The sequence below is a fragment of the Hyperoodon ampullatus genome, assembly GCF_949752795.1.
Source record: "Hyperoodon ampullatus genome assembly, chromosome: 19".
NCBI classification, from domain to species: domain Eukaryota; kingdom Metazoa; phylum Chordata; class Mammalia; order Artiodactyla; family Ziphiidae; genus Hyperoodon; species Hyperoodon ampullatus.
In genome coordinates, this window is record NC_136932.1 from 48,453,142 (window position 1) to 48,476,950 (window position 23,809).

A 23,809-nucleotide genomic window follows, 5' to 3' on the forward strand; every position below is an offset into this window, starting at 1 on the left:
TCTCACAAGGAAATGCTACACAGTGATGAAAATGAGCAAACTAGAATTATATGAGATAACGGGGCTGTTCTCGTAAACATAATGGTGAAAGAAACACAAAAAGGAATACACAGTGCTTGATTTCACTTACATTAAGTTCAAAACGAGCAAAAGTGTGCCTCTGAAAAGGAAGGAAGAGGTAGCGACTCAGAGAGGACATGTGGGGTTTTTTGGGGAGTCCTATTAATGACCTATATCTTGATGTTGGGGATGGTTACACAGGTGAACTCACTTTATGATAATTCGTCAAGCTATACGCTTAAGACTTGTGCATTTTTCTGCATGTAGGGCATACTTCAATAAGCAAGGGAAAATATTTGCCCAGATGTGAATAGCAGTAGAGCGTGTGCTACATGTCAATAAAATATTCCAAGGGTCTGCCAACCCAGTGCTCTCAGTTTTACTTAAATTACACCAAGTGCCCATTAAAGTTAAGTGCTTGGGGCACTTAGGTGCTGCTGCTTTATAGAAGTTCAATGACTTAGAAGATAGAGACAATGAACCGGATGGGTACGTTTTATGGTGCCTTAGGAAAGCAACAAAAAGTGGTCCCATATTGCCTGGCTGGGAGCTGTAAAGAAACTGAGGAAATACTTTTCTGCTGAAAGCACAGGTTCAAAAACTGGCTAGACACACTGTCAAACTGCAGCATCAGCTGAACTCTTACCTATGGTGGTCATCCATGGGCACAATTTAGGTCCTGCTTGACAAAGACTGGGACCCTGGCAAGTGGAAGGGCGGTAGGTGGAAGAGTCCAAGGACCCAAGGATGCCTGATGAATGTAGCCTATTTGAAGCACTGCTCTCCCACTGACTCGTTCCCACTAGGAAAACCTAATGACCCACCTCAATGATCAGCAGGTCCAAACGTGGCTGGGGCCTAAGGACGACAGTCAAAAATTGTAGAGGGAAGAGATCATTTACACCTCAAATGAACTGGAGTCATTATCCGTGCTACGCTAGGAGAAGTCAGGGAAGACTATGCATAGATTTGCAAGGGCTTGACAAGGAGCTGAAGTACCAGTTTGGATCCTGCAGAATTGGTGGCTATGATGAGGCCTCATCGGAGACACGGCGTTCAATGTGACTGCAGGATGAAACTCTAATGGTTTGTTGGGTTGGCTGACTCAGACCTGAGCCTAGCACTGGCCCAGGCCATCTGGCAAGAAAGGTAATTGTCAGTAAGAAGACACACAAGGAGAAGTCGAGACAGAGATGGGCAGAAACTCAGACCATCTTAAGCAACATGTTGCTGAGGGGGCCACGGAATAATATGCTCCCTCAGAGCTGCCTTAAAACCTGAATGGCTTCCTGGGTTTCTATGAGATTCCTTTCCCTTACTACCACGTGTATCCTTTATCAAAAACAAAGCAAAGCATTACTTGAGATAGTATATAGTCATATTGGGGCCCAGGGCAGGCCCCCAAATATGTCTCAGTGGCATATCGATTTTGTTTTGAATTAAAGTTACTTAAGAAACAACCAGTGCAAGGACACTGATGCTCCTCTCTGTTTCTCTGACACTAGGAAATAAACCTCTCATGGGAAAGGTGCCTTCCCTGGGCTGGGAGGTAGAAAGACATCATTATCGTCAGAGACAGGGAGTTCAGGTCTGAGAAGCCTGTATAAATAAACCTTGCTACTTCTTTACTAATTTACTACCCAAGCCCAATCTTTGCTTAAATTCCTTATAATTACGCACCCGAACCTAAGTTTCTCTGTCCTGTCCGATCCTCACAAATTTACTGTTTCTTTATACACAAAGACATAAAAGTTACCTGCTTTTGGTCACTCTCTGTGCATCATTTTATGATCTCCTGTGCCCACAAAATTAAGTTGGGTTTTCTCCTGTGAATCTGCCTCGTGTCCATTTCATTATGAGTCCAGCCACAGGAACTCGACAGGGACAGAGGGGAATTTCCCCCTCCCGCTAATACCAATCTCTTCCCTGGAGCCAGAAAAGTCCAACTAACACAGGAAAGGCCCCCGGGCAGAAGGAGGAATGAAGAGCGGAGAAGGGGAAGCGTAACTGTGGGATCCTCAGCTGTATGTTTCCACCGATTACTCTCATTTCTGAAAACTTTCCAACTTGATTCTGAAACACAGTGTTCCCAAAGCTCTGTTCCTTCCTGGAATAATTCATAACCTTATGGAACTGAAGGGAAATGAGAGCTCGTGCGGCACATTAGGAGAGGAGAAGGTGGAGGTCCAGACAGAAGAGGTCTCCTTTTTATTCCATTTCCTTCAGCCACTCCCTTTTCCCCACCATTTAAGCATGGATGTTCTCAAATCAGCTGCCCCTTCTCCCTCTAGACGCATAACTTCAGCCTCCAATTATACATGCATCTGTCCACTCTTAAATTTTTATCCTACGTGCTGAGCGCTACCCGCCACTTCGTTACAATATTAGACGCCAGTGATCTACGGGGTATGTACTTACAAGTTTCACCAATACCTAAACTCAACTTAGTTAAGATTGAAATCTCTCTCCTTCATCCCCTCCCAGCTTCTTCATCCCTGCTATTAGCAGGATCATTTTTAAAGGTTCCTTGTCTTCAACCTTGTTTGTAACTTCAAAACATTTCATACAAAAAGGATGAAGAATAAAATAACAAACACCCATGTCCCTATGATCCAGACAATACCTGGCTGGGTGTGCTTCAGGCTGAACAACATTTTTATAGGTAGACACGGCTGGAAGTCCTGTGCCCCATTCAATCTGCTCCTCCTAAGAGGGTAGTTCCTCCCCAAAGTGGGTCCCGAGACAAAGGCTGATGAGCCTCAGAATTGATTCGGGAGGTGCAGGTACATGGGGAAGGGAGTGGGGAGGTGGCTCAGGAAGGGAAAGCAGCCAGTAGGACCCGTTACTAAGCAGCTAACACGGTGGGCAGCACAGCTGATTCCTACAGAAAAGCTGCAGCAAATGGTGTTAAACACACCTGAGAATCATTGTGACCGATGAATGGTGGGGATGGAGCACTTATACCCCACACCCGCTAGTCATTTGGGTGGCTGGGGGTGGGTGGGCGTTTCCAGCCCTCTGTGGACTCTGGCGGCCTGCGGGAAGCCTTTCGACAAAGGTGTTGGCTGTCAGAAGTTAGGCTGTTGTGTACAAAAATGGTAAGGGAATACAAGGGGAGGTGGGCAGAGTACCGACAGCATCTGTGACAGTGTGTATCCATCCTATTGACATCGTTTACGTTTATGAGTGTTAAACATGGTTAATTTTTTTAAAAAATAAATTTATTTATTTATTTTTGGCTGTGTTGGGTCTTGCTGCGAGCAGGCGTTCTCTAGTTCCAGCGAGCAGGAGCTACTCTTAGTTGCAGTGAGCGGGCTTCTCATTGCAGTGGTTTCTCTTGTTGTGGAGCATGGGCTCTAGGCACACGGGCTTCAGTAGTTGTGGCACACGGGCTCAGTAGCTGTGGCTCGTGGGCTCTAGAGCGCAGGCTCAGTAGTTGTGGTGCATGGGCTTAGTTGCTCCGTGGCAAAACATGGTTAATTTTTGTATAATATGATATTACTGATAACACTGATGATGATAATGATGAGGAAGGGGAACAGTGACTCTAAATATACACCAGTCAACATGAAAAAGGAAGGTAGTTTGGGAAAATAACTTCGGTTCAAAGACCTGGTTAACTACTTATTGAACTCGTATCACGTGCCTGACTGATTTCCCTTGAATAGAAAGTAAGGAAAAGAAATAAAGTACACTTTATTAGACTTTGACAAAATTTGGTTTTCTCCTGTATCTTCCTTCATCTCCTTCGTCGAGACTGCAGGGTTATTAGGCTTAAACTGTGATGGCTACATAAGATTACAAGTCTTTGCTAAGAAGACCACATACGATCAAGAATGTCTTAGAACATCATTTCCTTCTTAGCTGCAATCCACTCACCTTTCTACTGAAAGGGAGAAAGGTGTGTGTGCATGTGTGTGTGGGGTGGGGGGACTGGGTGGCGGAGACAAATCTCAGCCTCATCGTCAGGTGACAGGCCTGCAGGGATGTTCTAAATTATTTAGCAAAGCCAGGAATAGTCTGTCTTCATTGAACCGCACAGCCAACAGGACTCCTGATTTAATGAAATAAAACTATAAAACAATATGTTTCCTATTCCCTTTTGCAGAGGCCAGAAGGATTTAAAATAATACTCCTCATAGATCCCATGGTTGGACAAACCCAGACCTCCCTCTTTAAGAACGAGCCGACAGAGGAAAGTCACCTGACACATGGAAAGATCCAGCAGTCCATGAAGATCTTTTTCAAGATCAGAACAAACAGTCACTTGTAAAGTAGACCCCATACGGCAGGATAAAAAATTTTTTTAAGTCTCAAATTGAAATTCAAGGAGGCACCCACCAAATTTCATCTTTCAAATAAGGAATGATTACAGAATTTGAAAACCCCATGGAGATAGTGAATAACTAAGCGGGTTTAGATCAGAGGTAAAATATATTGGTGAAACTAACTTCTGGAAACAGCATACATTCTACATTTAAAAGAGAGGTAACGTTTTCATAAAGTAATTCTGTACTGTTTTTCTACCTGATTCCATTTCCACATAAAAACAAGGCTTACGAAAGTCAATAAGAAAATACATTTCATGTCATAATATTTAAGTAGTGACTAGGGTTGGTAATAAAGGTCACGCAGAATGCAGAGTCCTACACTGTAAAACAAAATGCCTTCGTATTCTATTGGAACCTTTGATCCTCCTTATAGAAAATCGTACTTTTGTATAAAACATGAGATTGGCAGAAAATTTCAGGAATTCACGGACTCCCTAAAGCCCCAGAGGTTCTAGTGATCAGTCTGGTGACCCACTCGTGGTCTATGAACACCAGGTTAAGAATCCTTTATTCAGAGAGAAGCAGAGAACACTTACGTTGTATAGAGGGATAGTCTTCATCACTTTGTACTGCTTAGTGGGATCCATTTTATACAGGTGACGGTCAGTGACAAAAATTGCTCGATCTTCCACCTTACTAAAGCGATTCACCTGTAAGAACACAAAATAATAAACCATAATATCTCATCAAGAGTGAAATCAAATCATCTGTCAGGAAAACATCTAGAAGCAGAGGTGGCGGGCTGTGGAGCCAGATTCTGTAACAGATGTGCACCACCTATGACCACTCTCTGGATGCAACAGAGATGGAAAAGGAGTGTTTCCAGATTTGTGGAATTTTACAATGTAAATTTCACAAGTTTACCATCTAACAGGGAAAACAAGAAAAACACAGAAGAATTAAAGAACTAAAAACACGTAACCTAGACACTATAATCAAAATGAAAAGGCAACCCACAGAATAGGAGAAAATTTTGTAAGTCATATATCTGAAGAGGAACTTTTACCTAGAATATATAAAGAATAGAATATACGTTGTATCTAGAGTATATAACTCAATAATAAAAAGACACCCCCAAATTTTAAATGGGTAAAGAATTTGAAGAGACATTTCTCCAGAGAAGACATACAAATGGCTGTAAAAAACATGAAAAGATGCTTGACGTCATTAGCCATCAGGAAAACGTAAATCAGAACCACAGTGAGATATCACCTCACACCCACTAGGATGACAATAATAAAAAAGACAGTAACAAATGTTGGCCAGGATGTGGAGAAACTGGAACCCTCACTACTGGTCGGGGTCCAAAATGATGAAGTTGCTTTAGAAAATAGTCTGGCAGCTCCTTAAATGGTTAAACATAGAATTGCCATATGACTCAGACATTCCACTCCTAAGTATATACACAGGGGAAGTGAAAACATATCCACACAAAATCTTGTGCCTGAATGTTCACAGCAGCCTTAATCATAATAGCTAAAAGGTAGAAACAACCTCAATATCTATCAACTGATGAATGAATAAATAAAATGTGATGTATCCATACAATGGAATATAATTTGGTAATAAAAAGAATAAAGTACTGATATATGTTATAACATGGATGAACCCTGAAAACATGCCAAGTAAAAGAAGAGAGTCACAAAGGACCATATGTTGTATGATTCCATTTATATGAAATGTCCAGAATAAGCAAATCTATAGAAACAGAGCATAGGTTAGTGGTTTCATAGGGCTGGGGGAGATGGGAGGTTTGGGGGGAAGACAGCTAAGGGGTGTGGGGTTTCTTTTTGGGTTAATGAAAATGTTTAGCAATTGGTTGCAGTGACGGATATATAGCTCTAAACACACTAAAACTGTATACTTTAAAATGGTGCACTGTATGTTAAGTGAATCATATCTCAATAAAGCTGTTAAAAAAAAAGCTATTTGAAACAACTAATTCTGTCCCTCTCCTAATGCACTGGGCAGGTATATTTCAGATTAAATTCCCTAAAACATGTTTATGAATCTACATGTTCTACACTAAATCTGCTTATGTTAAGTGAAATAAGTCAGAGAGAGACAAATACTGTATGCTATCACTTATATGTGGAATCTAAAAAATACAACAAATTAGTGAAGATAACAAAAAAGAAGCAGACTCACAGATAGAGAGAACAAACTAGTGGTTCCCAGTGGGAGAGGGGTGGGGTAGTATAAGGGCAGGGGATTAAGAGGTCCAAACTATTAGGTATAAGATAAGCTACAAGGATATATTGTACAACGTGGGGAATACAGCCAATATTTTGTAATAACTGTAAATGCAGTATAACCTTTATAATTGTGAATCACTACACTGTACAGCTGTAACATACCAAATAAAAAAGATTAAATATTCAAAAACAGTGCCTTCCTATTGCATATAGCATAAATAATTTCGTTATTATTGCTCTCCATAAAAAGAATGCACCATATGAGAAGGCAGTAAGTGCCCACACAGGAAGGATTCAGCGTAAGCTAAATAGACATCTGATGTGGGTGCGGTGGAAGGGAAGGGCTTTAAATAGGAAGTCTAAGGATCTCCAAGGTACCCTGACACTCAGATTCTACGATTCCTTTATCTAACTTTCAAGAGTTTTCCTATCTGCCACTACTCTACTTATTTGACTTTACATATTTCTTCAAGGGCTCTGGCTCCTTTCTGACAGGTTCCCTCACGTCATGCTCTCTCTTAAATGTTTATGACTTTCTACTCCCTCCTTTTTCTCTTTGTCCATGGATATGTCAAGATAATGCTCAATTTCTCATTCTATTATAAAACCTCTTCAATTCCTCTAGTAAAAAATGATCACTCTTTTTTCTATTTAAAAATTTTTTTTAATTAAAACGTTTAAAAAATTATTTATTTATTTTATTTTATTTTATTTTTTTTGTGGTACGAGGGCCTCTCACTGTTGTGGCCTCTCCCGTTGCAGAGCACAGGCTCCGGACACGCAGGCTCAGTGGCCATGGCTCACGGGCCCAGCCGCTCCGCGGCATGTGGGATCCTCCCGGACCGGGGCACGAACCCGCCCTCTCTGCATCAGCAGGCAGACTCTCAACCACTGCGCCACCAGGGAAGCCCTAAAAAATTATTTATTTTTAAAATTGAAGTATAGTTGATTTACAATGTTGTGTTAATTTCAGGTGTACAGCAAAGTGATTCAGTTATACATATGTGTATCTATTATTTTTCAGATTCTTTTTATTTATTTATTTATTTTGGCCATGCCGTGCTGCATGAGAGATCTTAGTTCCCTGACCAGGAATCGAACGTGTGCCCCCTGCAATGGAAGAGTGGAATCTTAACCACTGCACTGCTAGGGAAGCTCCTCACTCAGATTCTTTTCCCCTATCGGTAATTACAAAATATTGAGTACAGTTCCTTGTGCTATACAGTAGGTCCTTGTTGGTTATCTACTTTATATATAGTAGTGTGTATACGTTAATCCCAACCTCCTAATTTATCCTTCCCACCCCTTTCCTCTTTGGTAACCATAAGTTTGTTATCTATGTCTGTGGTTATATTTCTGGTTTATAAATAAGTTCATTTGTATCTTTTTTTGTTTTTTACATTCTATATATAACTGATATCATACGGTATTTACCTTTCTCTGTCTGGCTTATTTCACTTAGTATGATAATCTCTAGGTCCATTCATGTTGCCACAAATGACATTATTTCACTTTTCTTCATGGCTTTTTTCTGAACTTCTACAACACGGTTGTAGAATCAATATATAGGATATATGCAGAATTAAGAATGAAACAAAAAACTGACCCTGAAACCAAAAAGCACAGGTTTTACTTTTAAAGCAGGATACCTGAGAATAGGAGAAACTATTAGTCTAAGTGCCTCTCACTGTTGTGGCCTCTCCCGTTGCGGAGCACAGGCTCCAGATGCGCAGGCTCAGCTGCTCTGCGGCATGTGGGATCTTCCCGGACCGGGGCACGAACCCGTGTACCCTGCATCGGCAGGCGGACTCTCAACCACTGCACCACCAGGGAAGCCCCAGTCTAAGTGCTTTTGCTAAAGGAAAACATTGGCTACATCATTACTCTTTGCTTGGAGAAAATGATAGGGAGGAAGGTTGGCCGATGCTTTAAAACCAAGACAATTCAGTTACATCTATCCCTAGTCTCTTAGAAAGCAGACGTTCTCACTTAATAATTGGTATGTTTTAATAATTTTAAGGACAGCTGACTTGTAACTTTTAGACCATGGATGCTTGTCATGAAAAATATACTTGCTAAAATAGCTGTGTAGAACGCTGTTTTTTAAACTTATAGTTGAAGCTATGTTTAGCAAAAGAGGTTGATTTTACTTATTAATCTTGTGATAATAAATCTACTGACTATATCCTCACTAATCAAGCTCTAATTAACTGAGCCAATATCAAAGGTTATAGATTGTCTCAAAATTGGAAGTCTATCCAAAAGCTGCTTTCCTTATAAAATAGCTACAATAAGTTATCAAAATAGTCATAAATAAGACTAACAAATTCACTTCAAAACAAAGTAAAAATCTCACATACAACTGTAGGATTTCTTTTTTTTTTTTTTTTTAAATGAGGGTTAAGAAACAGCTAAACTAATTTGTGGTAAAAGAAATCGGAACAGTGGTTGCCTTTGGTAGTGGTGGGGCTTGGCTGGGAAGGGAGCTGAGGGAGCTCTCTCCGGTGATGGAAATGTTCTGTATCTTGATGGGGTTGTGATTTACACAGGTGTGTGCACTAGTCAAAGCTCAGTGAACTGTATACTTGAGATCTGTGCATTTACCTGTACATAAATTATACCGCAATACAAACAAATGCATGAACAGAACAAGAACAATGTAGAATCTCAGGTATCCAGGGCACGTTTTTATTTATTGTCTTACTATTTCATGAACAGTACTCCTGTGTTCCAGCCTGCCTAGAAGATCCTTGAGGGTAATGACCATATGGTGCCTACTTTCTTGTACCTCACAGCCCCCCAGTACATAAGTGGGCAACCTGTAGGACTTAATACATCCTTGCTGACCAGTGGGTTTTGGGAGCACTTTTTTTTTTTTAAAGCTTGCTTTTACTTTCTTTTTAAAAATTATTTATTTATTTATGGCTGCATTAGGTCTTCGATGCTGCGTGTGGGCTTTCTCTAGTTGCGGCGAACGGGGGCTACTCTTCGTTGTGGTGCGTGGGTTTCTCATTGCGGTGGCTTCTCTTGTTGCGGAGCATGGGCTCTAGGTGTGCAGGCTTCAGCAGTTGTGGCTCACGGGTTCAGTAGTTGTGGCTCACGGGTTCAGCAGTTGTGGCTCACGGGTTCAGCAGTTGTGGCTCACAGGCTCTAGAGTGCAGGCTCAGTAGTTGTGGCACATGGGCTTAACTGCTCCGCGGCATGTGGGATCTTCCCAGACCAGGGCTCGAACCCATGTCCCCTGCATTGGTGGGCAGATTCTTAACCACTGCACCACCAGAGAAGTCAACAGGCTTTGAGAGCACTTTTAATCCCACAGGATAATTTCAAGAAGTCTTCTTCCCTCCATGAGCCAATCAGTGTTGACGACAGGAACTATCTGGCTGGAAAAGATGCAAGACGGCTGCAGCACACTGCGGAGGACGCATTATGTAAGAAAAGCATTTCCCCAGTGGCAAGTGAAAGCACAATGGCTCAACAGCTTCAGTCCCCACTGCCCAGTTGGGTTGTGGAAAAACTTCATGTCTTCACTGAAGAAACAGCAACCACGGACTTCTCACTTTTTTACTTCTGAGGCTGGCAGCCATTTTATTAGTCAGCTGTCTCTGTCGTGAAAAGCTCCCTAACATGGCATGTACTATATAAGCACACAGATTACTGTTTTGTTATTTTTTATTCTCCTTGTTGAAATTATTGAGATTTACTTGTACGTTTTCTTTTCTCTCATAAAGTATCTTTTCCATGCATTAATTAAATTTTTCCCTTCAGAGTCTAAGTCCCTGGAGGGCAAGACTTTTATGACCAGCCATCACTACAAGACTCTGCACGTAGAGTGCCAACGGACCAGAGGAGCTGTCCTCAGTGGTTCCGAGTCTGTATTTGCAACGCTGTGTTGCCTGGTAGTAGCTACCCTTCTGAGATTTCTTTTATTTATTTTTATTTTAAAAACTTTTTTTTTTTTGGCTGCCCTGTGCGGCTTGTGGGATTTTAGTTCCCTGACCAGGGATTGAACCCAGACCCTCAGCAGTGAGAGCGCAGAGTTCTAACCACTGGACCGCCAGGGAAGTCCCTAAAGTCTCTTTTAGACTCACAATTTCATTGAGAAACGTGTCTTTTTATTACCAGAAATCTAAAGATGGGATTGAGCTTATTTTTTTCTACATTTTGAAATCCAGCACCCGACTCCTATTAATTGAAAAAAAATTATACCGGTAAGCATTTACTCAAGTTAAGTAATTTGTTAATTTTTTTCCCCAAAATTTACAATGTGCATTTTCAAGCACTTTAAAAACTGCTGATGACATACAAAGGAATGACATGAAGTCCTCTGTTACAATAGGAGTTTGAGACTGATAGATGGGAGTTGAGATAGATAAGAAACTAAAAAGTGAAAGTAATTTCATAGAAAGAAAAACATAATATAAATAAATATAAATATAATTTCACATAAAGAGAACAAAACTGGATAATGGGTTTGGGAGAAAATGTACGTGTGTGATGCTCCAGAGTGCTACTTTGTTAGAGAGTCAGAGAATGCCCACATTTGCAGGTACCTCTTTTCCTAACAGACAGAATTAACCACAGGATATTTTTGTAAATAAGTAGTTAACAACTTGCTGATTAGGACGGTTCAATTTTAGATTTGGGTAATATTTAAATCAAGATACCAAGCATTAAAAATTTCTGAATGACTACCATGTCATGTGTCTCAGTGACTGAAAGGAAAAGGGAAGCAAAAGAAAACAAAACAACGAAAGAACCCACTAAGAACCTTCCCCTTAGTAGACTAGAAGGTATAGTTGTGATACAGTTAACTAAATTAGGATAGGTAGGGTAGGATATAGTGGAATATATTGCTATAGGTAGGATACAGCAAACTAAACTTCAAGTTTTAGTTTGAATTTTATTGTCTTCTCCCCTTTGCCTCATAGTTTTAGAAATCAGTCCATTTTCTAAACATTCCTTTACACAGAGCATATTTTCCAGTCTTCAACTTGACAAAAATGGTATCTGTAACTAAGAGAAAAACCGAGTCTATGTGGTAAAGTAATAACCCGTCTTGGTAGTAATTATTTACTTCACATAGCAACGGTTTTTGCCATAAAAGAACTGGTGGCACTTGTCATAAGAGTTGAAACAAGGTGGTTGCAGAGCTTCTACATCAGCATTTTTCTAAGTTCATATTCAATGGAACATTGGTTTGTGCAAACCCTCTGGGAGAACACTAGTCATTTGTATCCATCTTAGAGTATGGAAAACAGAGAACATCTAAAATGGAATCTGAATAACAAGTAAAAGTAGGGCTCCTCATCTTTTGTGAAATCACATTGAGAAATATATGAGTGTGTTGCAAAAGAAAATGAAAAAAACAAAACTTGTTGCATAATTTCACAAGGTCACACAAGATTAAAAAAAACAACAGGCATGGTGGTAAAGTGGAAGGTATAGCCCTTCTTAGGATGTGTCCATGAGTTAATCTGGAAACCAACAAAACAAAAACCTAAAAGCAGCAGTTACACTGAAGCATTGTTTAGAAACATTTCATTCTTTTTAATGTAGAAATGTAATTTCTAAAGAGGACAGGTCATAAGACTTTACCTTGAGGTTTAACAACTCAAATCATCCTTAAAGCATGAATCAAATGAGTGGGAAGGACATTGATGTAACGAAGGACTTTTCCTTTGAGTTGCATAACTCAGCTCAATCAAAACGGCAAAGACAAATGTCTTACGTACACATGTGAATTTGTAAATTCAGACTTACTTAAAGTAGTTCTGGCATAGGGACACAATTTTTGTTCCTCTTAAATTCACAATGTAAAAGAAAAACTAGATCACAGACTCAGTGTTAGATAAGATCTCATCTGATGTCTTCTATTACCCAAGCTAAAACCTTCAACCAGAGAAAAATCCCTATCGCTTGCTCTTGCCTGAACACTTCCAGGGATCTGTCTGTAGGTTTCATCAACTCCACAGGGAGCCAGAGATAAAGTTTCCCTGGAGTCAGACCAGGAGAGGACACATTATGGGTGCAACTAACTACTTACACAGGTCTCCCACCTTAAAGGACATTTTATAATTGTAGTTAATGGAAAGTGGCTGTTTCTAAAAGAACCAAAGCATAAAGAAGAGGGCTTTAGTAAAATCATATCGTTTCCCTCGGTACATCCTTGGGGATTGAAAAGTTTCTAAAGATGATATTATCTAAGCTATAATGTGAAGAAATACACTGTATTATTTTGCATGGAACTTAGAAATACAGAAGCATGACTAAAAAGTTTTCAGTTTTTATGCAGTAGGACCCAGGGAGAGACAGGCTGTCAGACATCAAATTGTTATCACTAGAAGGACAGAATCAGAGATGCCAGGCTTTTCTATAGCAGATGATGTAATTCTCAAAACCATCCAACTCTCTCTGATCAGTTGTTCTGATGACTAATTTGACTTCCCAGATATCTTGATACTAGAAAGGAAGGTATCCTAGATAGTAGATAAATTCACTAAATGAATTCACTAAAATGGTACATTCCTTTGTCAAATTCAAAAACTGGCATCATGGCTTATACTGTTTTGTGTGGGTGTGTGAATCTGGTTAGCAAAAGTCATTTCCTGGTTGTCTGATCAGCTCTAGGTATACTTATAAAATAGAGTTTCTGGATCTAGGAGTTCAGAATTAGACTCTACACTTTGGTAACCAGCCCAAGCTACTGCCAGCAAGCTTTTCTTGGAGACGTGTATTTCATTCTAAGTTTAAAACAAGCTGCTCTCTCTTTTGTTAAAAAGTCTGTATTGTATTGAGTTGATCTTTTTTCCATAGAATATTTGAACACCAATACCCATTAACTAATAATTCCCCATCACTCCCTCCCCTCAGCCCCTGGTAACCACCATTCTACTTTCTGTTTCTATTAATTTGACTGTTCTAGATATTTCATGGAAGTGGAATCACACAAGGTTTGTCTTTTTGTGTCTTATCACTTAGATAATATCTTCAAGGTTCATCCACATTGTATCATGTATTTCATTCCTTTTTTTTTTTTTTTTTTAAGGCTGAACAGTATTCCACTGAATGGACACACGTATTCTTTATCCATTCTTCTGTTGATGGACATTTGGGTCATTTTCACCTTTAACTACTGTGAAGAATGCTGCTATGAACACTGCAGTACAGTCAATTATCTTTTAAAGAGATTTAAACGATAATAAAAATTGTAGGTATTTACCCATGTAGCTACCATTTCCCTTGCTCTTCATTCTTTGGGGTATGTCCACATTTCCTTCTGCCTGAAGGACTCCCTTTAACATTTCCTATGAGTGCATATCTTCAGACATGCCTAAAAAAGTCTTCATTTCACTTTGGTTTCTGAAAGATACCCTTTGCTAGATACAGAATTCTAGGTTGACAGGTTTTTTTTTTTCTTTCAGTAAAAAAAGTTTTAAAGTTGGTGCTCCACTGTCTTCTCACTTGCATTGTTTCTGACAAAAATTCTGATGCATCCTCATCTTTTTCCTCTGTCTCTTTTCTCTTTATCACTGGTTTTAAGCAGTTTTGTCATGTTGTGCTTTGGTATAGTTTTCTTCATTTTTTTTTGTGTTTGATGTCTGTTGATGAGTTTATAGTTTTCATCAAATTTGAAAAATTTTCAGCCATTATTTTTTCAAATATTAAAATATTTTCCCTCCTCTTCTCTCTTACAGAGACTCCACATGCACTTTTATTAGGCCACCTGAAGTTGGCTCATGGCATCCTAATATTCTGTTCTTTCGGGGAAGCATCTCCCCCCACCCCCCCAACCCTGTGTATTTCATTCTGCTGTGGAAGCATGGAGTCTTAACCACTGGACCACCAGGTAAGTCCATGTATTTCATTCGGAGTCTTAACCACTGGACCACCAGGTAAGTCCATGTATTTCATTCTGGGTAGTTCTATTGCTATATCTTCAAGTTTACTCTTCTTCTGCATATGTCTAAACTGTTAATTCCATCAAGTGTATTTTTTTTAAACCTCAGACACTATATTTTTCATTTCTATTCATAAAATAATCCATATTTTATTAAAACAATTGTTTTAATGACCTTGTCTGTTAATTCTATAATCTGTGTCAGTTCTGGATCAGTTTGATTGATTTTTCTTCTCATTTTAGGTTATAGTTTCCTGCTGTTTTGTATGCCTGGTAATTTTCGATTGGATGCCATGCACTCTGAATTTTATCTTCTGAGTGCTGGATATTTTGTATTCCTGTAAATATTTGAGGGCTTTGTTCTGGGACACTGTTAGATTACTTGGAAACAGTTTGGTTCTTCTGGTGATTTGCTGGGTGGGATTAGGGCAGTGTTTAGTCGGGGCTAATTATACCCCACCACTGAGGCCAAGATTCTTGTCAGGATTCTACCCAATGTCCCATGAATCATGAGGTTTTTCCAATCTGGCTGTGGGGACAGGCACTGCTTGTAAACCTGTGTGAGCACTGGGCATTGTTACCTCTAATTCTTTGGGTGGTTCTTTCCCAAGCCTTGGGTGGTTTCCTCACATACATGTGCTGAACTACTCAGCTGAATACCTGAAGTGGACCCTCTGAAGATCTCTGGAGTTCTCTCTGTGCACTCTCTCTGCTCTGGTACTCTGCGCTGCAAACTCTGGCTATCTTAGTATCTCCCAGCTCGCAGCTCTGTCTTTCCAGTTAGGGAGCCTACCGAGCTCTGCTTTGGCTGCCCCCTGCTCATGCCACAGACCAGAACACTCTCCAGGAAGTAAACTGGCTAATTGTAGGGCTCACTTCATTTGTTTCTCATCCTTCGGGGACCACTATCTTTCCTTGCTGGATGTGCACTGTATTTTTTTTTTTAATTGAAGTATAGCTCATTTACAATGTTGTATTAATTTCTGCTGTACAGCAAAATGACTCAGTTATACACATATAAACATTCTTTTTTATATTCTTTTCCATTGTGGTTTTATCCCAGGATATTGCATATAGTTCCCTGTGCTATACAGTAGTTGTTGTTTATCCATTCTATATGTAATAGTTTGCATCTGCTAACCTCAAACTCCCAGTCCGTCCCTCCCACATGTGCAGTGTCTTGAAAACCACAGTTTTACATATTTTGTCCTTTTGCTTTTTTAACTTTTATCCTTTCATTCATTTTAGTAGATACACTGTATTCTATTGTGTTCATACATGATTATTTATTAATCCAATCACATACTGATGCTTACTTATGTTTTTTCACCCAGTTTTTTGAATGCTACAATGTATGAAACTGTTCATATATCTATCTTTGGATATATGTGTAAATATATTGCAGGATAAATCCTGAGTTATGGAATTCCTAGATAAAGTGGTTGGTCTGTGTATTTCATTTTATTTATTTTTTAAATTTTTATTTATTTATTTATTTTTGGCCGCACTGGGTCTTCATTGCTGCACACGAGCTTTCTCTAGTTGCGGCAAGCGGGGGCTACTCTTCGTTGTGGTATGCGGGATTCTCATTGTGGTGGCTTCTCTTGCTGCGGACCTCGGGCTCTAGGCGTGCATGCTTCAGTAGTTGTGGCTCACAGGCTTAGCTGCTCCGTGGCATGTGGGATATTCCCAGACCAGGGTTCGAACCCGTGTCCCCTGCATTGGCAGGCAGATTCTTAACCACTGTGCCACCAGGGAAGTCCTGGTCTGTGTATTTTAAATTTTGATAAGTACTGCCAAATTGTCCATTCAAAAGGACTGTATCTTATACTCCTACCAATAGCATTTCCCTAAACCCTTGAGAATACTGGTTGTTATCAACACTTTAAAGTTTGCTAAATTTATAGTTGAAAAATAATATTTCACTATTTTGATCTGAATAATACTGCAATTATGCACTTTTTGAAGATGTGATACAAAACAGCTCTAAAATCACCTAAATCTGGACCTTTGTTGTAAGTAATTCTTTGATAATTTTCTTAATTCCTCCTTTGGAATACTGACATATTTATGTCAATATCATTTCTGGGGTCAAGTTAGGCAATATTTTTCTTAAATTCACCCATTTCATTGGTATTTTAAAATTTATTTGCATAATTTTTCAAAATGCTCTTTTACAATCATCTCAATTTTCCCTCTATTTTTTGAAAACAAGTGTTTTAAGGTTTTAAACACCAACTATATCCCTTTCCTTCCACTTTCCAGCTTCCATATTTCCACTTGCTCAACTGCTCTCATCCCCAGGAAAAAAATAGTCCTCATGTGTCCTGCTTCAGATAAGTAAATATAGTCATAGCACATAATTCCCCTCCACCCCACTTCCAAGTCTCACTATGTCCTTCTCCCTTTTCCAGATTACGTTTTCTCCCCATTCCCTGTTTTTTAAAAAAATCATAATAAAACAAGTATAAGAAGTACTGAATGACCGTTAAATACAAGCCAGACCAGTATGCTATAGACAAAGTGCTATGAAAGATACATGCAGTAAAGTACAAATCCCTGACCTCAAGGAGATTCCCCTTCTCCTGTCTTAAAAAGAAACGGCTACCAAAAATATTCACTTCCCTAATTAGTCTTTATAGCCTAACCCCAAACTTGTAGTCACTTAGCCATTCCATCAATGCCTCACCATATACACAGGTAGAGCTCACTGATGATGCAGCCAGTTACGTACCTATTGTTCTGTTTTACTGGGGTCATAGCTAAGTCAGTTTCACCTGAAATCAGTCTTTTCTTTCCAAGGAGGTCTGTTTCAAGCTTGCCTTACCTTTCGGACATGACAGGAAAAGAGGACGTTCATGTATTTGTCCTTCCGTTTCAGTTCATTCGCAACGGGGACGAAGGTGCCTGAGGTCTGAGGTGTATCTGGCTTCTGAAAGAAAAAGGAAACATGATAAAATGAGAATGCTTAACATTTTTTTTTTAAATTAATTAATTTATTTTTGGCTGCGTTGAGTCTTTGTTGCTGTGCACGGGCTTTTCTCTAGTTGCGGCGAGCAGGGCTACTCTTGGTTGCAGTGCGCAGGCTTCTCATTGCAGTGGCTTCTCTTGTTGTGGAGCATGGGCTCTAGGCACGCGGGCTTCAGTAGTTGTGGCACGCGGGCTCAGTAGTTGTGGCTCGCGGGCTCTAGAGCGCAGGTTCAGTAGTTGTGGCGCACGGGCTTAGTTGTTCCGCGGCATGTGGGATATTCCCAGACCAGGGATTGAACCCGTGTCCCCTGCATTGGCAGGCAGATTCTTAACCACTGTGCCACCAGGGAAGCCCTGCTTAACATTTTAGATGAGAAGGCAGTCTTTTACTGCTTTATAACTCTACTCACATAACTTCACACATGTACTTTTTACCTCCCCATCCCAGATGATAAGCTACTAAAGGGTTATTATAACACCAACGATCCTAGAATATTTTAAAAATAGGGAATCGGAGAGAGGGTGAAATCCAGCTTTGGAATAATTGATACAAAGGTGGTAATTAAAAATAGGTGCTGAATTATGCAAGGGAAGGTTTAAATGATCGAAGCCAGATTATTGAAGGTACCTAATTCATATGGATACAAGACAGAGAACTCTCTTTAAAGTGAGGGAAACATCAAATATCGTACACTGAGAAGCAATAAAATCTTTTAGTTTAGTATCTCATAGAAATTTAGTTTCTGAAGGTGTCTTAGTCTTTCTACAAATACTTGGAGAAAAATTCTTCCCTTTCTTTGTTAAGGGAGCAGCAGGAGTGGATTCCACTTTGTCCTCCTGGACTTACCGAAGCAAGATAGTTGCCCTCCCAGGCCCTCTGGAGCCCAAGGTCAGCCCTTTGACCCTTCAACATTTCCACAGCTGCAACCTTTGCCCTAACCTGGGGCAGGTCTGAAGCAGGTATGGTCTTGATGAGCTGGGATGCTCTCCATCTATAAGTAAACAAGCAAAATGTATGAGACTTTAGAAAGAACATCCCATTCATTCTCAAAAATAACTGAAGCAGCCACTAAGTAGAATTAAATTACTTGCGTGCTACCCTAAAAAAAGTAATATGCTTCCAAAATATACATAGAACATGTTAAAATACACATAGTTGTATGTGGACAGAGATTTTTTGTAGAACTTCCTTTGCTGTTTGTGTGTTTTGGAAGCAACCAGAATTTAGTGATACGTGGACTCTCTTATATCTATAGTTAGGGTGTAGGAACTTTGGATTCATCATTCATTCATTCAACAAATGTTTTCTAGGCATGTACTAAACTCCAGATGCCATTCTAGGGAGTGGAAGCACAGCAGTAAACAAACAGATGAAGGTCCTTTCTGCTAGGTGCTGATATTCTAGACAGCAGAGACAGACAAGATATAACCAATGCTTAAGTACACAGTATGGATGATGTGATTAGTGCTACGGAAGAAAGTAAGGCAAGGAAAGGGGGACAGGAGTGCAGCAGAGGGAAGGATCAGGGAGCAGGTGTCAGTCACAGAGGGTGGTCTGGGAGGCACCCGATAAGGATACGTGAGCAGGAAGTGGAGGTGCCCGCTGTATGGATACTTGTTCCAGGAAGACAAAACAGTGCGTGCAAAGGCTCTAAAGTGTGAGCTTGTTTGGTGTGTGAGAGGACAAGCAAGGAGTCCTGGCAGCTGGAGCAGGGGCCTGGGGGAGGGGAACAGGAGGGGGTGTCAGAGGGAGAGCCGGGGCCAGGATCCACAGAGCCCAGGGGGCCCTGTGCCTGGTCAGCTTGTCCCCTCTTCACTGCCCACAGGGGCCCAGGACAGGGTCCACAGCTGACCGACTCCAGAGACCCATGGCAAACAGCTGTGCCGGGGAACGCGGACCCGAGCCACCCAACCTGGGTGGGGGTACAGCACACGCTTCTCATCCTGATCACGCAAACTGCCATCTTTAAACATGCATAGACGACAACAGCTGCCGCCGGAAAAGTGAGCAGCCTTGACCACGTGAAGAAGTTGGGGGTGAGGAAGGCTCCCAGCCTTCCCAGGATGAAAAAGAATTACTAGGAGGAGTGGGAGCGAGGTGAAGTACGATTAGACACACACGGAGGCAGTAGAAGAAAACAAGACCCCACAATCACAGCAAAATCCTTTAACACACTTCTCTCAGGATTCCACAGATCAAAAATGCAAGAATAAATGAAATATGATACAGTGACTAGACCAGGGGTTGGTAAACTACAGCCTGTGCCAAACACAGCCCATAGAGCTAAGAATAGTTTTTACGTGTTTAACCAAACAAAATAAAATATGTGACGAAGACCATATGGGAGCCCACAAAGCCTAAAATATTTACTATCTGGCCCCTTACAGAAAACATGTGCCTTTGAACTAGATTAACACAGCTGGCAAGATTCATTCAATGTGTGTGTGTGTGTGTGTGTGTGTGTATGTGTGTGTACAGTCAAGACACAGAGCAGATGTATTATTTTCAAAATGCTCATTGACTATAAGCCCTAAGAAGGCTGGGACAGTATTTCACATCTTTCTTGTTTGTCACTGTATCCCTAGAACCTAGGTCAGTGTCTGTGACACAGTAGGTGTTAAGTAAATACTTGCTGAATGAATAAACTGAGTTTTACAAAAAATAATCAATTCTAGGCCATACATAAAACCTCCAAGTCTAAAAAAGAAGACTGTACAAGCTACAGTGCGACATCATCAAAATCAGTAATTCTTTGCAGCCATTAAAAATATGACATAGATCCTTATTTATTGTGATGGATAGGTCTCCAAGACTTATTTTTAAGTAAAGTCATATAACCATACATAGAGTCCTCCTTGTGGAAAAAAGAGAGGGAAAAAAACCCAAATGCATACACACTCACAGTATAAGCACACATTTCCATAGTACTTATTATGTGTCAGGCACTATCTGAAATGCTTTATACATATTTACTCATAATACTTTCAACAACCCTACGAGTAGGTGCTATGATTATGGCCCTTTTACAGACAAGAAAACTGAGGCACAGAGAGGTTAACTCGTTTGCCCAAGGTTACACAGCTAGTCAGTGGCAGAGCTAGAATATGAACCCAGGCTCCAGGGTGTGTGTCCTTAACCACTGTATCATGCTTCTCTTGTGTGTCTATGTGTTTGTAAGTGCACAGACAAAGATTTAGAAGGATACAAACTAATTGTTAATGGGTGGTTATCTTAGGGGAAAGAAATAAAATGGGGAGAGACAAGAGGAGGTGAGGAGGATTTCAACTTTATATCCTGTAAATTTTTATATTATGTCACTTTATTTACTTAAAAAAAATTTTTTTTGGCTGCACCACGTAGCATGTGGAATCTTAGTTCCCCAACCAGGATCGAACCCATGACCCTGCAGTGGGAGCACAGAGTCTTGACCACCGGACCTCCAGGGAAGTCCCTATGTCACTTCAAAAACATGAGCATGTATTCACGTATCATTTAATCACTTTTTAGATTATGTCAAAAATGCAGGTGACAGAGGATATAATTCATGAAAAAAAATGTATCTGTTCAGTAAAAAGGCTGCCAAGATTTACAGCTAACATTTATAGTATTGCATGGGAGAATGGAGGGTTGGGGTGCTTTTGCTTTCAATAATGCTCTACTGTTTTATTCTTTTCTTTTTAAGAGCAATCATTTTTTTAAAAGCAAATGAGATATGTATTAAAGAGTTTTCCTTGCATGCATTTTCTTTCTTTTGATATCTGCCATTCAATACATTGATTTACTTTCAATACATCAATTACATCAATACGTTAATTAGTTCATGGTGTTCTTGGTGGAATACCATAATGCCAAATGACCACATTTGAGAACCATCAGCTTAGTTTATGCGACTATATGGCCGTATCTGAGACACAGCTAAACATATCTGGTGCATGCTGTCAACAAACAAGCTCAAAAAACGAGGAGAAAGGAGCTATGAGTAACTACAAAGTCAGATTCAGGGCAGTTTATTAAAAAAATGAAGATTAGCTGGAAAGGTATCAAATGTTGCACGGGCATTAATTAATTTATTTACTTATTTGTTTAAAAAAATAGCTTGCTCTATAACAGTGTTTTCTGCCTTTTACTTTAAAGTCACCTGGAAAACTTTAAAAAGGACCTCCGCTTGGGCTCCGCTCCCCAGCACCATTAAACAGGACTTTCTGGAGGTGGGACTTGGGCATCAGTGTGTTTTATAAACTCCTTGTGAATGTGGTGTGGGATAGAGAACCCCTGCTCTGAAAGGATGAACAGACTTCCTAGTGTGAGTGATGTGTGGTGATTTTAATAAAGTTATCTTTTTGCTAGTAAAAGAAAGCAGAGACATCATGCTACTAGCTTATCTTAAACTTGGCTTGATTCAGGCCTTGTGGCATACTGCTGTCTACTGCTAATGGAAAAATAAATGGACAGTTCTATTATTCGGAGGGGTAGGCAAATGTCCTTTGAAAGTGAAATCTACGAAGGTGGAGACACAAGGTAAAAGCAACATCATGTAGCAAATGGTGGAGCTAATGTCACGGTCTCAGATCTGTAAATTTATGTAGTACGTGTACTGCCACAAACGGATGCAGCACATACCAAGTCCTTACCTATTAAAAATAGCCTGTAGGGCTGCCTCGAAACGGCAAAGCACTCTGGGCGGGGCTGGCCACTTCACGTGCTTGCCGTGGTCCTTCATGGTCTTGATGCCATGGAAGCGTCTGGCCACCTCGTGGATGTACGACTTCACTTTGTAGCGCCGGTAGTATCTGATAATTGTCAGAGCTGCCTTGGTCCTCTTGTACCGCATACGGGCCAGGGTGCCCCGCCACACCTTCGCAATAGAGGAAAAAAAAAAAGGAAAATGTTGCTGGTTGGCTGAGTAGTAGATCACGTTGAAATCACAGAGGCTCCTTCACTTAGAAGCTCAACCTGGCAATTTGTATGCGTCACAAAATCAGCCAGAGCATGTCAGTTCTGCCGCCACCAAGAGATGGCACTAGGGGTCACGTCCGTCATTTTGATTCAGTGTCCAGCTGTTCGTTACCTCCAAAGGAGGCATGCGCGGAGTCTGAAGCAGAGCCCTGTTCTAACTTTACGGTCGTGTAAAGAAGAAAGCCGAAATGCCATTATCTTTGGATAAATATTTTAAGAATGTTGAAAGGAAGCAAGATGAGTCAGAACACAAAGCCATCAGCATCCATAGTTCTCTTCTGAAGCCTAGCTTTGCATAGATTATACACATTGCCCACTAGTGTAATGTCGCATTGGATGTATGAACTGATTTATACACAGTCTGTGCAGCCACCCTCCCCAGGTAAAGTCTCAAGAATTTAGATGTATTCCTGGAGAAAGGGTAAAAAACAAGTTACTAATATGAATCTGTTAAATTTTTTCAGTGATCAGAAATCAATCAGACATTACGTAAGCGTCTCAGTGCCTGCTTTATCCAAACATGGTGAATTCACAGATACTTATATTTTTTTCAGGATCCCATACTTCTCAATCTCTCAAGTAAAAAGAAATTTGGTGTAATCTTCATTATTGGCTCTTCCCCTAAATATGCTTTCTACCACCAAACGTATTCTTTCTTCCACGGTATTTCCAGTATAAATTCCTTTCTCTCCCTTTCTGCTCCTACAGTCCCAAGACTCCAGACTTCCTCATTGTTTTCCTGGATAAGCTCCTCGTACACATCGCCATCACGCTCCAGGTGGTACTCACTGCTGCTACTTAAATGACTGTCCCAATTCTTAGGTGGATGGTACTACTTCCCTCCCTGTCTCTGGCCTCTCAGGACCAAGATATTCAACCTCCAGTTCAAAGCCCACAGCATGGGTTCTCCAGGATCGCTCAGGGTTCTTTTATTTCTTCTTAGATCCCCATCTGTGCCCACCACTTTCTCTCAGAAAAACTGGTATGATACCTCTTTTATTCAGCCATTTTAGGTTGGTCTTCATGAAGCCTCCTAAACAGGTACCATGTGCTTGCAAAGCCCTCCCTCTCCAGCCTGCTGTACAAATATGAGGAGGTCATCCACGGACCCCAAAGAGGAACTAACGGGTCAAGAAAAACCATGATATGTGAGGGAAACACGACATAGGAGCAATTTCTGATGCACCTGGAGCTCACGTATAAACAGAATATAGAAAGACAAAGAGGCAGTGAAAAGTCACTCGTTGCTGCATGTGGCATCAGCACAGTAACCTGTTTTAGTCAAGATGCCTCTCTTCTTGTAGACGAATCTATCACGCACACAGCTTTGTCAGGCCTCCACCCAAGTGCTAAAATAAAGGTCCCTTCTTTAGTATCTTGAAAAACCAAAAGAGGA

The 23,809-nt window shown here is 40.5% G+C and overlaps 1 protein-coding gene across 1 annotated transcript in view; it reads right to left on the minus strand.

Moving 5' to 3' along the window:
- Positions 1–23,809, minus strand: part of MYO1D (myosin ID) — a gene marked incomplete at its 3' end in the record, with an annotated part of 342,027 nt that overhangs the window by 134,393 nt on the left and 183,825 nt on the right. The window contains exons 17-20 of the mRNA XM_079726329.1: positions 22,089–22,312; positions 18,304–18,448; positions 17,314–17,418; positions 4,928–5,041 (exon numbers count right to left, since the gene is read on the minus strand). Coding sequence (XP_079582455.1) covers positions 4,928–5,041; positions 17,314–17,418; positions 18,304–18,448; positions 22,089–22,312 — 588 coding nt within the window. The remainder of the gene's footprint in view (positions 1–4,927; positions 5,042–17,313; positions 17,419–18,303; positions 18,449–22,088; positions 22,313–23,809) is intronic.